This window comes from Phyllopteryx taeniolatus, chromosome 19, assembly GCF_024500385.1.
Source record: "Phyllopteryx taeniolatus isolate TA_2022b chromosome 19, UOR_Ptae_1.2, whole genome shotgun sequence".
In the NCBI taxonomy this organism is placed as follows: Eukaryota; Metazoa; Chordata; class Actinopteri; order Syngnathiformes; family Syngnathidae; genus Phyllopteryx; species Phyllopteryx taeniolatus.
This window is the reverse complement of record NC_084520.1, coordinates 11,400,738-11,417,248: the sequence shown is the minus strand read 5'-3', so window position 1 is coordinate 11,417,248 and position 16,511 is coordinate 11,400,738. Positions and strand designations below refer to the sequence as shown.

Sequence of the window (16,511 nt, the reverse complement as noted above, 5' to 3'; positions counted from 1 at the left end):
TTAGAGCGTCTGCCTTATCATGCAAAAAAAAAAAAAAACACACACACACACACACTTGAATTCTCCCAAATGCATGTGGTAAAATGTGTTATGAAACCATGGTTGAACATTTTGGCCATAGTTCCAAAAGGTGTGTAGATGCAAACACAGTACTGCCACCACCAAAAGAACCATATATCCACAGTGAAGCATGGTGGTGGAGTGAATTATCACAAATTCACAAGCAGTCCGTGTTTGCCCAAAACCTTCAGGTTTCTGCTACAAGGAGTGCTGGAGCCTATCCCAGCTATCATCGGGCAGGAGGGGGGGTACACCCTGAACTGGTTGCCAGCCAATCACAGGGCACATACAAACAAACAACCATTCACACTCACATTCACACCTACGGGCAATTTAGAGTCCTCGTGTGCATGTTTTTGGGATGTAGGAGGAAACCCACGCAGGCACGGGGAGAACATGCAAACTCCACACAGGCGGTGCCGGGGATTGAACCCCGGTCCTCAGAACTGTGAGGCTGACGCTCTAACCAGTCAAACATTGTGCCACTCCACTAAAACAATTTCCATTTAACATGAGTTTGAATGCATCCCCAGTTATAGAGGATGTGCACACTTGTGCAACTACATTATTTCAGTTGTTTATTTTTACTGCCACTACCTGAAATGTATTTTTTTACAATTGAGTGTTACAGGTAATAGGTCGGCGGCACGGTGGCCGACTGGTTAGAGCGTCAGCCTCACAGTTCTGAGGTGCGGGGTTCAATCCCCGTCCCCGCCTGTGTGGAGTTTGCATGTTCTCCCCGTGCCTGCGTGGGTTTTCTCCGGGCACTCCGGTTTCCTCCCACATCCCAAAAACATGCATTAATTGGAGACTCTAAATTGCCCGTAGGCATGACTGTGAGTGCGAATGGTTGTTTGTTTCGATGTGCCCTGCGATTGGCTGGCAACCAGTTCAGGGTGTACCCCGCCTCCTGCCCGATGACAGCTGGGATAGGCTCCAGCACGCCCGCGACCCTAGTGAGGAGAAGCGGCTCAGAAAATGGATGGATGGATGGATGGAGGTAATAGGTCATATTATTGGTGCAAAGGTTTTGAAATGATTTATCCTGGTCAAAATTTGTTATGTTCCAAAAACCTACCATTTGAACAGGGGTGTGTAGACTTTTTATATCCACTGTATGTATTCCAATTTTGACTTTATTTTTGCTTTAACATCAGGTAGAACAATGAACAAACAACATCAAACGTCCTTTAAGAAAAACTTAAAAGTTGACCTACTGTATTTATTAATATAACATTATAACAGAATCCCCATTAAAAAATATATTGTCTGAAATAGAGAGCCATGTTCATACAGGTTATTTGTTTGTAAAATTTAAAGTTGTAATAACCCAAACGTACCCCCCAGAACAATGTTGTTGCTTAGTAGCCTATTAGATGTGTAAAAATGTAAAAGAAATGCAAATATATAGTTTTTCCTATAGTTTTCATTACAAAGAGCTTTTTGCTGGGACTAAAGATAATTCTCATCGGTTTTTAATTTGGATGTCAGAGGATTAACATAAGCATTCCTCAGGTTAGCTCTGAGATCCCTGATTAGTATATTAGGGTTGTTAAGAGGTGAATTCTTAATACATTACTTTGAAAGTGTGTCCTTTACCTCAGATTCCATCTGGAAGATTTAAATACATTGCATCAGATTTAATCATGGCTGAGCCTTATAATAGTGTCTCGTGCGCATTCAGGACTATTTTGGTGTTATTCATAACAATCGTCAGTGATTCGTCACCATCGCCCGAACCTCTTTCGTCATTAAAGGCTGAATCATCTCTTCAGGGTATTTACGTACTATACACTTAAAAATAGCGCATTTACTTTTTGAAAATGCTAAAAATATGTATAACCCCCCCCCCCACACACACACACACACTAATGGATGGTCTGTCATGGGGCTTTAGTGTTGGTTGGTTGGTGAATACACAAACGTCTCCTGGGGGTGGGGCCTGGGGGGTTCGCAGCATGTTGCTTTGAGCCATACAGTGCTATACAGTATACATGACATACATTTTTTTATTACAAGCTAATCATATTATATGGGGGTGACCATATGTGTGATGGTGGTATGTGGTATCTGGTGTGTTATTCAGGCAGATTTATCTATTATTTTATTTTTTTCTTAGGTAATATAGAGTAATTGAGACAAGCTTTTCCAATTAGCGGTACTATGTTAATATACAATGTACTGTAAATCTTATCAACTCTGTAATTAAGCGGAACCACGGTCAGACCTTTAAATAGTATCAGTTTTAATTCCGTTCTCATTATTCTACGCCGTTTCCCTTGTTGCCATGGCAATGCACTGGGGGGGAAAAGCGAGGAGCCGCTCACGGTTGTCTTGGATACGGCAGTTTTCCCTGTAAAGTAATGAGAGGCACTGAACCTGTGGGAGCACGGGTTTATTTTTAGGCCTGACGCCGGGCTCTATGTGTGGATTAAGACTTGTTTGGCCGCTGCTTTTGTGTGCGTGTGTGATTGTGTGTGTGTGTGTGTTTACATGCTGCTTCACTGTGCGAACGGCTGAAGGCAGTTGTCATAATGACACCTGCGCTGGGCCGTGTGTCATTGCTCAAAGCCTGGAGTGTACAGTATATGAAACTTCAAAATATTCCCATTGGGTTCTATGTGATCATGCCTTGTTTTCAAAGTTTTACCTCAGAATTTCCCAACTGTTACTGAGCCAATATATATTAGAAAAACATTAGAAAAATCTAATGGCCTAGCCCCAAACAAAAATGTCACGTAAAGTGTATATACTGAAATAATGATGTTTTTGTCTCACTATACGAACATATTGAATTAGTGTGAAATTTGGGTTTGTTAAATTGAGCACATCAGACAGTTGAGAATATCATTCTGTTGTATGACTGGAATGAATCACCTGTAAGAAATTTATTTTTTTCATTTTATTTTTTTAAGGGTAATGTAATGATATGAAATTGTTTTGGGATCCTAGTTTGTGGTAAGTTTAGGTTTCAAACTATTTATATCGTCAATTATGAAAAAAAATAAAATATTGTCGGAATGATCGTCCAACTCGAGTTTTTGCGATTCCTTCGACTTGGTCCCTAACCCCCGTGAATAGCGAGGTTTTCACTGTCCACCGAAAGTTAGGTGAAGTTGGCGGATTCACCTTGAAAGCTTGCGCTAATGGAGTGATCAGCATTCCAGAGCATGTCAGCACCGTGCCAGCTGGAGATGATGCAATGTTGATCGACCAGTTTTCCGTGAGGACGACTGAGCATCGCGAAACTTGTAAGAGTGATGAGATGGTGAAAATCCAAGCAGGGAAGTTGACCGTTCGTGCTAACTGCTAACACTAGCCGCTAGCTCACTTATGTAGCTTGTCCCAATGCATGCTGCGTTGTCACATGGTAATGTTTTATTCATTTAGCCTTTTACATTATGGCTTCTTTTTACACTTCAACAGTGACTGATGTTAGACATTTTAAAACTTGACAAAAATGACTCAGTCATCATAAAACAGTGTAAAAGAGACAACGTTCTATTCTATAAATTAAGCAAGTGTTTTATTGTTTAGACATATTAATACAACAGTACTTAGAGGGATTAATCATCCCGAACACGTTTGTGTTTGACCTTTAAGATTCCATTGTACAGTATATTCTAATACAGGCGTGTCCTCGATTTACGACAGATTCCGAAGTTACGAACTGTGCGTGTCGTAAGATTATGTTTATGTCGTCACGCAGCACAAGAAGGAACGCTTAGTTACCACTGTAGTTACTATTTTTAATTTGATTATTTTGTATGGTCTTTTTACATCCTAGAAATGTTTTTCGTACAAATATTTTCTGTATTTATAACTTTACTACTGTGTTAGTGTTAGTGTAGTGTAACGCGCTACATTTACTGCATTACATTTACTGAAGTAACTTTTTAGATAAATTGCACTTGTGAGAGTAGTTATAATGCAACATACATTTTTCAAGCTACTTTTACTCCGTTACATTGAGCCACATTACACACGCTAATTTAATTTATATGTACAGTATCTATCATTGCTTGCGTGATCTATTTGTTTTTTGTTCTTCAGACAAAACCTATGCCTTGGATGCTGTCACGTGACTCCGGTTCACGAGTCCGACTAGCGACGTTTGACTCTATTGCATCAAGCAAACAGAGCTAGGCACTCACATGACTGCACACAAAGTCTCCGCAGCCCCAAACAGAAGCAACGTTTTCAGAATGACGTGAAATATGGTAGAAACAACGGCGTGCGACTCGCAGTCAGAAGAGATACATCACCTCTGGCCTCACATTCAACTTGTGTTGACCTTACAGACCATGAAAAACAACAGCTATTATTGTGCGCTGTCATTTATGTCTACCAAAAAACGTCCGAATTTGAGAAAACACGCTGTGTTTTTTTTAATGTAATCTCTGCCTGGTGAACTCATTCTGATGTTTCTCAAGTATAAACAAGGAAAGTTAATTTAAGACCACTTCTTATGGCTGGATTTGCCTTAATTTATCTTATTTTATAAATATGTATCCATTTCCCATACCACTTATTGTTGGTCAGTATCTGAAGATGCACATTCCTATTTGTTATTTTTCTCTATTTGAAGTTCCTGCTCTGATTTAAATAAATTAATCAGAGGTTACTTACCGTTTACTCAGTACTTGAGTAGTCTTCTCCCTGAGTACTCTTCTTCCAGTAATTATTTCGAGGACTATGTTTTACTTTTACTTGAGAAATATTCTAAAATAATCTTTGGCTACTCTGCCCACCTCTGACTACCACACGTTTTGAGTCGCATTCGAATTCGGGTTACATTGCCGCCATAGGAACGGAATGCCATCGTAAACCGACAACTGCATCTTAGCACAATATCCTACAGAGTGACTGTATAATGTAATTCAATGTTAGTGTCTCACTACTCTTATCAAGGCTACCAATTTAGTTTATTGTAGAGCTAGATTTACATTTGTCAATGCCCCCACTTTAAACCGAGCCAACAACTCAAACCAACAGTGATGAAGCAATCATAATCCAATTCTCATCTGATCGCAATGCTAAAATGAGGGCTGGGAAGAAAAAACAAAACAAAAACAGTTTACAACACCATTCTGTTCCAAACTCCCAACAAAGCCCTGCTGAAATCAGCTTTGGCTCCTGAGCTGCTGTGTGGCCTCTGCATACTTTGAACAAGCTCCGTCATTTCCGTGTGCAAACACAGGATCCCGTGGGCTGAACGCTAATTTGGCATTGGAAGCCAGGCCCACATTGATCGATTTTCCCGAAGCCCTTTTAGGGTATGAGAATGTTCATCAATATCACAATGCTTGTACAGTAGTGTAAATACAGCTGTTAAACCAGTAAATCCAAATGATGTAAGAATCGTCCTTATTTTGTGAGCCGGTACGTGTACGATGTGAGCAACGCTTGCATGCTAAACCAAACCATTTAGAACATTGCATAAGGACAGAAATGGGTGAGGTGGTGATGAGCCAATCATTTAAAATATTCAATGTGAGGTTAGGACTCATGTATTTACACAAGAGTGACCCTGCAGTAACGTGCTTGTACCGTGGGTAGATATTGCCATAGCAGCCAGAAATGAGCATCTTCTCCTACTGTTCAACAGCTGGGTGCTTTCTCCATCCCTGTTATTTAAACCCACTCCTCGTAGCGTACCACTTGATATGTTGCCACGCCACCAATGTTTTTTCTCTCTTCCTAATCACGTGACTATTGATTATACTCTCTGTTTATATTCCTGCAACCCCGTATCGCTATTTAAAGTATGGATTTCTCCAGTACCACGTCACCTGATCAGCCAGTTTTGGAATCCAGGGTGTTCGTTCTGACGCTGCCTGATGTTAAATGGATCAATTAGAATCAACAGATCCTCTCTAAGCCAACGTTGGCTGGCGTGCCCACTCACCCGCTCGTTCAATCTTTCCATCTGTGAGTAATATTCCCCCACGGACATGAGGGCAGTAACTGCAGGGATGTCTATTAATAGTTCCAAAGTGAGTTAGATAGCAGTTAGCGTGGGTGGGAGCTTGTTTAGACAGATTGAAAACACGACAGTGTGTTATTATGGCAGTAAGGCATTTGTTTTCTTTGTCATGGCAAAGTTCAGCGCATAAGCTTTTTCTCAGTATGCTTCAACATTTGCAAAAGATGCACACACATTAAGATTCTTAACATCTTAAGTGACTCATAAATTGTGAGACTCTACTAATGTGAATGAAGAAAAAAAAAAGTCATGCTGTTAAAGTGTGGTGTACTCGACATGACCAACGCAGTACTTCACACTTCACAATCTCTCCATGATTTTTTTCCCCTCAAACCAGAAATCTGGTGTAGTACTCGGACTGACCCATGGGAGGCAGTATGGCGCCACAAGGCATCCAGGCTGCTGGAAAATATCAAGAAGTAGAAAAAGCCAACCTAGCTATTAGGAATTGTTTCATTCTACGTGACCTCACAATCACCGAGTGCGTGGCTCATACTTTCTCATTGTGAACTGCACACATAAGGATTTTTAACATTTACGTTTGTTTTCAGAGACCCATGTCTTAACACACCTCACACTACAGGATAAGCTTTTAGGATAATCTTTAGAGCCATCTGATAATCGGCCTTTGATGACTTTGTCCGGAAGGCTCACAATTGGCCGGATTATCTCATCATTAGATATTCAACCAAATTAATCACGTGAGAATTTAAAAGTTGAACACTAAGACCAATTCAGGCATCCCACATTTATCTTCTGCAAATTGCCTTTCGTGCATTCATTGGCCAATCAGTACTTCAATTTTGTGTTGTATTTTTCTCTTTTGTCTCTTCTCTTTCACAGTTGACCTAGCAAGTTTGGCGGAGGATACGAAGAGGAAACAAATCATAAAATGCCCGTGGCAACATCTTTCTCTGACTCCGGTAAGTGGCTTGATCAACTATGACAAGAGCTTCTGTGTACAGTACATACTCTTAGCAGCCACAACTAGGTACACCTGCATAATATATATAGATTAAATTTAAAATGCAGCACAAAACAAACAAAAAAATATACACATGATATAATGGCCACTGTCAGAAAATGTATTAATTTAACAATGAAGTGGTACCTCTCAAGTCAAGTGCCTTGAGGAGAGTATCAGCCAAGAAGACGTCGAAAGAGTGGAAGTGATAGTGAAAGCTTTGTGGCTAATCCAACACTCCAGACGTGTATCTCATCTCAGCAGTTCTAATGTGACTTAATGAGCTGGCTAATGGTTCGCTCCGACTCCAGTCTTAAATTAGTCACACCTCATAGGATTTTTCGGGTGTATGCTTTGGAGCCCACCGCTCGTACATTCACGTATCGGCAATCTACGTCGCTGGTCAGTAGTACAAAAGCAAAGGTGCTTCACGTTTTATTCCATACGGATCATGATCAATCACGGTGTTCACATCACTTCGTGCCGCGTGCTGGGCGACACGACCGAATGCGACTGAAGTGAACCGTCGCAAAAAAAAAAAGAAAAAAAAAGACAGTCGACGGCTCTTCGCCGCACGGCAAGCGATTGAGTACTGCACATCGATCAATGAGCTGCATCAGAAAAGCTGCGACCCTGTATCAGGTTTGGAGGCTCCACATATAATATACTGTACTGTAGTGTTATTTATTGAACCACAAAAACATGATGCGATTGTCAAGGAAGAAGCAGATGGCCACAAAGAAAAGGAAACGGGTGAGAATTAGGAGGAATGTGGGTATTTTGAGAGGATGTTGGCATTGACTGATCCAGCCTCTCTGTCATCCCAGAGTATGTTTGCTCAAATTACTGGATATGTTCCATTTTTCATTGCCCATATCACAAAGAGTGAGGTGGTCTGGTTTCCTTCTTTAGCCAGCATACTTGCACCTTGTTCTTCACCTGACACTGAGATTCCCCACTTTTAGGACCAGAAAGGATTTGAATGTAACCTTTTTGTGGCAAGGAACCATGTTTGGTAATGTCAACTTTACTCACTATAAGGTAGTTGAAACCTCAAAGTCAGGGGTCGCTGACCTTTTTTTAATTATGGTATTATTAATAATAAATGATATTCTCCTATGTGAAGACACAGACCATGTTTTTGATTCGTCACAGTAATTATCAATGTGCAAAACTTCATTTCTGAAAATCTCTCTGGGTGTTATATCCATATTGTAAATTGAATGTTACTGAGTGTATTATTTTGCCGTTCAGCATTCACACAAAGTGTAGCGGTCAGCTTCACTGGGAGTATGAGGTGAAATGTGTGAATTGTCCTCCAGCCAAGGGCTGAGTTTGGCATTACACAACAAACTGTTTTTCTAAGCCAGTCCCTTTTTTGCATTTCACAAAGCATTTTCTTGAAGGTTATTTTTGAACAGGCTTGAAAGAGGAAGTGGAGAAAGGTCACCTATTCTTCACCTTCACATCCATTTTTTCCCTTCGGTGTACAGTATATGCAGATAGACAAAGGGTTAGACAAAAGTCCTTATTCTCGGCAAGGCTGACGATATTTGGCTGTCCGTGATGTCATCTCGGCGAAGGTTTATTGCTCTTATATGACTCTTCTCCCTTCGTACCACCTCCTTGACCAATCTCCTTCTCACAAGCCAACCCAGTGCTACTCCTCTCCCCCAGTTAACCCCCCACAGGGAAGCCTCCCTTTCCTCTCCTCCTCCTCCCCGAGTAAGCATCACACTTCCTATTTTCTTCCCCCCTCCTCTTTTACGTGTCGCCCTCGCTCTCGCTCTCTCTCCGGTCTTCCTCGTGCACACAAGCCTGTCGTCTGCATTCATTCATGCGGAGGAGAAGACGTTCAGTCAGGCGTAGCACACAAACATTCACGTCAAGAGCAGGTGGAGAGGGAGGAAAGAGCCAGGAGCTGTTTGGCAGGAGGAGGAGGAGAGGCAGCGAGCTCACCCTCACACACAGTTTTGGGTGTGCTGCTGCGTGTGTATGTATGTGAGCGCTCTGTAGTGAGGTGTTGGCCACCATGGCTGGCAGTCTGTTTGGAAGACTCTCCCTTGAGGAGGGGGACTCGGCCTTCTCCCTGGAGGGCCTGGAAATGAAGCTAGGGGGAGAAGGTAAGAACTCAGTTGTCTGCCTGCAGAGTGTTTGAGGGAGTCGCGCAGTTCAATGCTTTGTGGCGTGTTAACCAGCAGGACCAGTATGCAAGAATGAGGACAGGGAGCTGATATGAAATAATTTAAATGCAGCGAAGCAGGTGACATTACTTATAAGTCAACGCTTTTGGAAAAGTCTGTTTATGCCTCTTCAGTGATGATGACAATGGGTGACAGAATGGGCCCAAGGCAGCACAGGCATGCACAGGAGCACAGTACTCGGACAGCGATCAGCGATGTCAGCCCATCCAGTGGAAACTGTGCTGTCTTTTTATAAGCATGGCACGCATTGATTGTCCAACTGAGAGCAATTGAGCGCGGCAGAAAGTGGGATAAAAGTTATGATGCCGTTGTCAGAAGTTCATATTGTCGACCGTGTGTCTCCGCTTTATGAGATAACCTGATCTTCTCCATGTCGTGTTAAACTGAAGGGCTAAACAAACAATGAAAAGAGGTTTTATGATGCCATATTAAGTATCACATTCAGCAGCCAGCGCTGTCCTTCCACTTTAGGTGATGATAGACAAAAAAAAGGTTTTTGGCAGAAGTTTGATTATCTGGAGGTCAAAATCGTTGTGTGGCTTGATTAGGCATTACAATGGTGTTGTTTTACCTCCCTACCCAAGCTGTTAAGAATACTAACTGCTGCTTTAATAAAAATAAATACAACAAAGAATACTAACTGCTCTTATTTATGCATTCGTCACAGGAAGCCATTATTAATAATATAGACATTGTTTTCATTCAAAGATGGACATTCAGCACAAGCCCACCTTGGCATTTCAAAACCTTTATGCACTTATAATCATCGTTATGTAAAGATAGATTTATATGCTGTGCTCTCATTAAGTACTTCACTATACTGTGTATCGGTTTTTTTGTACAGAAATGTTGAAATCCACTGTTGCATGGAACGATGACAATGCATTTTTTTGTGTCAACTTAAAACACAGAAAATTGCCAGTAGCACAGAGTTGGAAGTACCATACATGCCATTCATAATTGACAGAGTTAATTAATATTGTTTCATATACTACACATTAACATCCTGTGTGTGTGTCCGTCCATGGTTATTTATGGACTGCGTGCTTACATAATTTGTCATCCGTGACCCATGCATTGGTTGTCTTAAGTTGTTAAAGCCGCATCTAAAATGGTCATGTTTGCCAGATAAAAGCAAGGCGGTGTCATGGCGTGGAATTAAATACTTAAATAAATAAGTTAAATTTGTTACACATGTACCGCATTGTATTGTAACTTGACAGCAGCGGCAGCCATGTTGAATCCCATTTTCTGGAAAAACCATCAGTTTGTGTGTGCGCGCACATTGTACATTCATGATGGGTAATAAGCTTATTCATATGCCATATGCCTTCACATATCATTATTTACGACCTTCAAACACTGTCACTCTCTGGCTTTGCGCACTTTCTCCCATTTTCTCCTTTTTACGCGCACGTACAGTATGTACAGTGTAAGTAATCCATACAATTCCCACCCCTTACTATGTGGCAATCACAATTTAAATCTGCTCAGGCCCACAGCACGTGATGATGTGCTGACACTTGCAATTATTTCGCTCACATTGTTCGCTGGCAATATATTATAGCACTCGAGCCGAACACAAACCGAATGAGCCCTTGAGGTCGATACCAAAAGTTGATTGTGTTTGTGTGGACGAAATCGTCACTGTAACATTTTTGCCCGCACTCTGTGGTGGTGGACTGCTTTGATGGAAGCTGCTGGTGACCTTCAGGTCCACCATATATCATGCAAACATGGTGAGTGTCACCATTGTGATAGCTTGCTTTATTAAAGTGACAGCTTTCTAAATCCACTATTGTCCTTCTGACTCAATCTCCAGAAGATGTGAGTTAAGCGTTTTCAGAGTTCTTCCTTCTTAAAACGGCACTTTATTTTGGAGTCAGCCAGCCCTCCCTTAAATGTCTCCAGTTCAAAATGCGGTTCCTTGCCTTTTAACTGGAGCACCTAACAGGGAGCACATAACTACGATTCTGGCTTCCCTATACCGGCCATTTGTGCATTTTAAAGTTCATTTATTTGTCTTTAAATTTCTAAAATGTCTAGCCCCTTCTTACCCCTTTGTGCTACTCCATGTCTACACTTCTGCCCGGACAGTTCCCCCCCCCAAAGGTGTATCATACGTTTGCCACTATTAAAGGGAATCTTCACCTGGGAAAAAAAAAAAAAAAGAAATACATACATACACATATATATATATTAACGCACACATATGCAACACCCAGTAGTGCTAACTTTGAACTAACTTGGTTTGGAGACTGTAGCTTTTCATGAATTACTATATCTAGTACCCCAAATTTTCTGTAGTGTCAGTCATGCTGCCTAAAATTAAAACGAAACTATTCGTTTGAAGGCCTCACATGGAAATCACGCAAATCCTTGAACCAAATAAGGCACCCTCTCGCGCTGTTGTTAGAGGAGCATGTTGGTTGAATTATACGAAATTGATGTTTTTGCATTTAAGCTCCTGATTGATTGCACTCTGCAAGTACACTGACATGGAAAGTCTCAACACTCAGCATAACAACTAATCAACAACTCACTAAATCAGAAATGACTCATCAGGTGAGTCATGTCACAATAAAACGTTTCATTTTTAAGGCTTTGCCTTTCTCTTAGACATCCATCTTAAACAAGCTGCAGAGTTGATAGTAATGACGTTATCTTTAAGGATTCATTTGACAGAAATCTAAGCGAACGGCACTCTGTACCCCATCGTGGTTCTCCTGGCCCCTCGAGACTCAGCTTTGCACACCTCTCAACATCCTCTCTGTGTCCCTAAATGCCATTCCATAGCAACAAAGCAACCTTCACTAAACGCAGTGTAAGAGGTTCATGGTTCCCTCCTGCTGTGCTCTAAGCACAAATAATAATAGCTCAGATTGTTTAGCGGCCTCCGTGGCATTGGCTTTAATTGTAACTCTCCTTAGAGGGCACAACAGCCCCTTTCAATTTGTTTTCCTTGTAAGTGCACGTCCTTCTTTGTTGACAAGTGATGCCAGAGGACATCAAGTTGTAATATTATTATTATGGATTTGAATGGCACACCCACTTCAATCTTTCCTTTGAGGGTGTCATTAAAGTTAATGGACCATTTGTTTATTGGCAAATGTACTTCTCAACCTGTAGAGCTTTTGTAAGCTGTATCAATTGGGTATTTGCGAGCAAACATTTGCGGGACGAGCGCTGTATGGTGACAGTGAACCCAACTCACTTCTCAAGCAGCAGTTTGGCAGGTAGTGAACAATTCTTCCATAAGTAGGTTTCATGCTGTTTATTGCCACTCTCAGTTGAAGTTTACTGTCAAATTAAACATAGACCAGAGAGAATTTCACGTTGCGTAATTAAAACAACCACATAGGGTTGCCTTAGTGAAGTCCGTTTAGCCTAATGCTAAGAAACAATGCAAAACGCCATAGACGGGCTAACAAATAGCATCTATGTGGCGGTGTTATAACCTTTTAAGCACTGGATATTTGAACACAAACGATGCAGCAACACATGTAGACAGACAATACAACAATACCCACAGGCATATATTCTATATCCTTTGCAAAAAAAAAAGAGTAATATTGCTGTAGCTTACTGAGTCAGTTGTGAATTGATTCTTTGTTTGTGTCTCTGTCTGTATTTTCGTGCAGCACAATGTCCATTTAACCAAAGCAAAAAAATGTGGCAAAAACAGTTTAAGTCTTTGCATTACCTACATACATTAATTATGTTGTTACTGTATTTTTTCATTAAGCACAATATTATATAGTGCTATTTTAATATTAAAAAATAGGGTAAGCTGTACAGAAAATGGATAATGGACATCTCATTGTTGGAAGAGTCTGCAACGGATTTATGGCATTTCCATGTATTTCAATGGGGAAAGATGATTTGAGTTACGAGCGTGGGCACGGAACAAATTAAACTCATATCTCACGGCATCACTGTGCTGTACCAGATCATTGATGAAATGTGGTACACTACAGACTAAAAGGAAGGACACCTTCTACATTTGCACAGACCTAGGATAATGATACCAGATGAGACACTCACTTGAAATCTGAATTCCTCCCTAAAACAAGGACAGGAAAGAGTAAAAAAAAATGCAGTGCAATCACTCCTCTGATCCCTTTTGTTCTCTGCTTATAAATGAACAAGAGAAGGACAATGTAGATATGTAATCATCTCTGTGAGTAATAGTACAACCCCTGACATACTCTGCGCTGTTATTTTCACACCTCTTGATTTCTGTGTGACTTCCAACCAACGATAATATCACAAATGCAAGTCCTTGCTCTTTGTTTTGTTCACACTCAGCTGCCAATTTGTTCATGGTTGCTAGATTAATAATTATAAAACGAGTCAAAAGAGGACGGTGAGAGAGATGTATGTTGTCACATTTGTGCAGTATAAGCAGCGAGAGTTACCCAAAAAGAAAAACCCTGATGTGATTAAAGGGAAATAGGCAGCGCTTGTAAACTGAACCTGCTGCTCGGAGGTGCTCTGCCAGGTGCAAATCTGGCGCTCGCTCTTGCTGCGGCGGAGGAGTCGAAACACAAAGAAAATACTTCACTCCAGAAGCCTCATGCAATTAGTTACTCAATTTACTTATGAAATTATCCTGTGAGAGGGCGGAAGGACTGCGTAATGAATGATCAAGGTCGTCAGCTTCTGTCGCTGCTTGTCTGGCTTCCGTCTCGTCCTGAGGGGAAGCCAAGATGTGACTTGTGTCCTTATTCTGGCTTTGAGGGCCAGCTCAACGTGTGGTACTGAACGTGCTTGTCTAAATGTAGAGCCAGAAAGTGAAGTGTGCCTTATTAAAATGCTTGTGAAATAGTGTAAATCACGCATTCTGAAATATAGTGGCGCGTCAATCACCTCATTTATTTCTGTGTAAGAAATGTGACCGACAGAAAGACATCAAATTTAGATGGCTGCTTAATCTGTGTATCATTTGTTCCATTTTCAATTGGCCATGAAAAATAAAATGAAAGAAAAAGTGACTGATTGCTTTATTATTATTTTTTTTCTTTTTTCTTTTACCAAAACACGAAAGAATGTCAGAGGCTTAGATCAAAAAAGGGTAAATTGAAAAACGGGCCACAGGACTGAATTTGATATTAATATTTAATTGGACGTGATCCTTAAAGTCCCTGTAAACTAAAAATAATTGTCTTCTAAATTTGACACGCCACAGAGGAGAGTGTTGTTAACAACCCTGCCAAATTTGAATGATTAAAGACAATATATAAAATGAGGCTTCAAAATTGTGAAAAATCAGGCCACGCCACACGATGGCTGTCAGGTCAGGCTTCCCCCCCCCCTCGGTCTTCTGTTTTCTCTCCATGACATGCGCACACTCATGGCCGACAACGAGGCGCTCTAAAACGGCCATGCCAGTGAACTATCTGAAGGGAAAATGAATTTTTGCGATGTAGGCTTAGCTAGCTTGCTACTTACCCAATTCCATTGAAGGTGGGATGTTGTGTAAAACAAATGAAAACAGAATGCAATGATTTGCAAATCATTTTCAACCTATATTCAATTGAATACGCTTTTTAAACTGATAAACTTTTGTTTTTTGCAAATATTCACTCATTTTGAAGGTTTTACAAGGTATTACGCGACATTAAGTTTAGTAGATGCACATGATTGGCTTGAGCGGGCCAGAAAAAATGATGCAGTGGGCCGTATTTGGCCCCTGGGCCTTGAGTTTGACACGTGGTGTATGTAAAAGTCTGGTTTCAACTGTATGTTAGCCGTCACAATCAGTCTGGAACATGATCACGATCCATCAAATGATCCATCAGGACAAACGTATTTGAGGCGTTACTTACTTTTGGCGTTACTTTTGAGGTTTCATGCATTACGTCAACACAAATGAAGATTTTTATTTTTTTTTGTCTTAGATTTAAAAGCATGTAAAATAATCGGTCACTATTTTAATTTAGGATTTTTGATTGCCATTTTAAAATGATAAGAAGTTGTGATACATGGATTCTGCTTCACACACAAACCATGGTGTTAAACCTTGTGTTTTCCATTTCCGCTTCTTCTATTTGCATGTGTTAATTTGGTGCTTTGAGGTGACTGGCTCAGTAAACAAAGGAAAATGAACCAAACTGTAAATGAGAACCACAAGCTGTAAAATGAAGTTCCAGGTTCGTAATCATGTTTATATGCTTCCCTGTCTGCAGTGGGGTGTGTTGATATACAAGCAGATGAGGTGGATGAGTGGTTAAGGCGATGGCCTGCTAATCCATTGTGTTCTGCATGCGTGCGTTCGAATCCCATCCTCATCGGCAAATAATGAATAAATTTCCTTTTGACGCCTCCCTTAAAATTTTTTTTACAATTCATATATTTGTAGTTTATACAGTAAATCTACTCCAAACCATGATCCCATAACAATTTAATATCATTTCAAACTCCTCTTACAGTATCCATCCATCCATTTTGTGGACCACTTATCCTCACTAGGGTCAAATAAACGTCTCACAGGTGATTTGATTTTGAAAAAAAAAAAATAATAATCACCAGAAGCGCGCGTGTACCAAGACTCAGTAACTTCCCATAAAAATCAACCTAGGCTCAATCTAGCGTCTCCCTGACATAAAAAGCTAAGCAAAATAAAGATGTATCACTTCAACATACTGTACTTCCTTGACACCAATTCCTATTGAACCAGGGCTTTGGCGGCATCTTATCGCCTCTTAAGGAAGACCACAAAAAACGTGTTTTTCAGCAAACAGCTGGGAATGGGTCCCACAGGGGGGAAAAATGTGAGTAGATGAATTTGTGAATAGGTAACTGTGAATAGCACAAGCATTTTGCCTCCACTGTCAGCTGACTACACAGCGTGGCCTTGTTAGAATGAATGACAGACGCGACTAAATACCACAGTCTATATTGCACATTAGAGAGTCTTAACAAATCACTGGCATGTCTCTTCAGTCTTCTTTTTTAGTTTGCAAAGAATCATTTTGAGATTTTTTCCCTTGTGTGTTTTTGTCTTTCGTGCAGCCATGCATCAGGCTTTGGACACGCTGAGTGACAGCATCAGCTCCACAACCGCCAACGACCTGGACCTCATCTTCCTCAAGGGCATCATGGAGAGCCCAGTGGTGAGAACAAAATCATACAAAATGTGTCGCTGATTGTTGATAAACGTCAAAACTCTCAACAACATTATTTAGTTGTTGTTTCAAAGTTATGTTAAAGACAGAGTTATGTCATGTGATAATATAAAGAAAAAGACAATTGCCATGTTTGCAGCGATCCCTATGCTTGTCATTCTAATGAACTG

The 16,511-nt window shown here is 40.7% G+C and overlaps 1 protein-coding gene across 3 annotated transcripts in view; it reads left to right on the top strand.

The window, feature by feature from the left end:
• Nucleotides 1-16,511, top strand: part of mpp2b (MAGUK p55 scaffold protein 2b) — a 29,430-nt gene that overhangs the window by 1,821 nt on the left and 11,098 nt on the right. For 2 of the 3 annotated variants that reach the window (XM_061756234.1, XM_061756235.1), the window contains exons 2-3: nucleotides 6,890-6,969; nucleotides 16,229-16,329. In XM_061756234.1, coding sequence (XP_061612218.1) covers nucleotides 6,939-6,969; nucleotides 16,229-16,329 — 132 coding nt within the window. In that variant the 5' untranslated portion in view covers nucleotides 6,890-6,938. Of the gene's footprint in view, nucleotides 1-6,889; nucleotides 6,970-8,919; nucleotides 9,134-16,228; nucleotides 16,330-16,511 lie in introns of those variants that run through there. The other variant, XM_061756233.1, reaches the window with a different exon arrangement.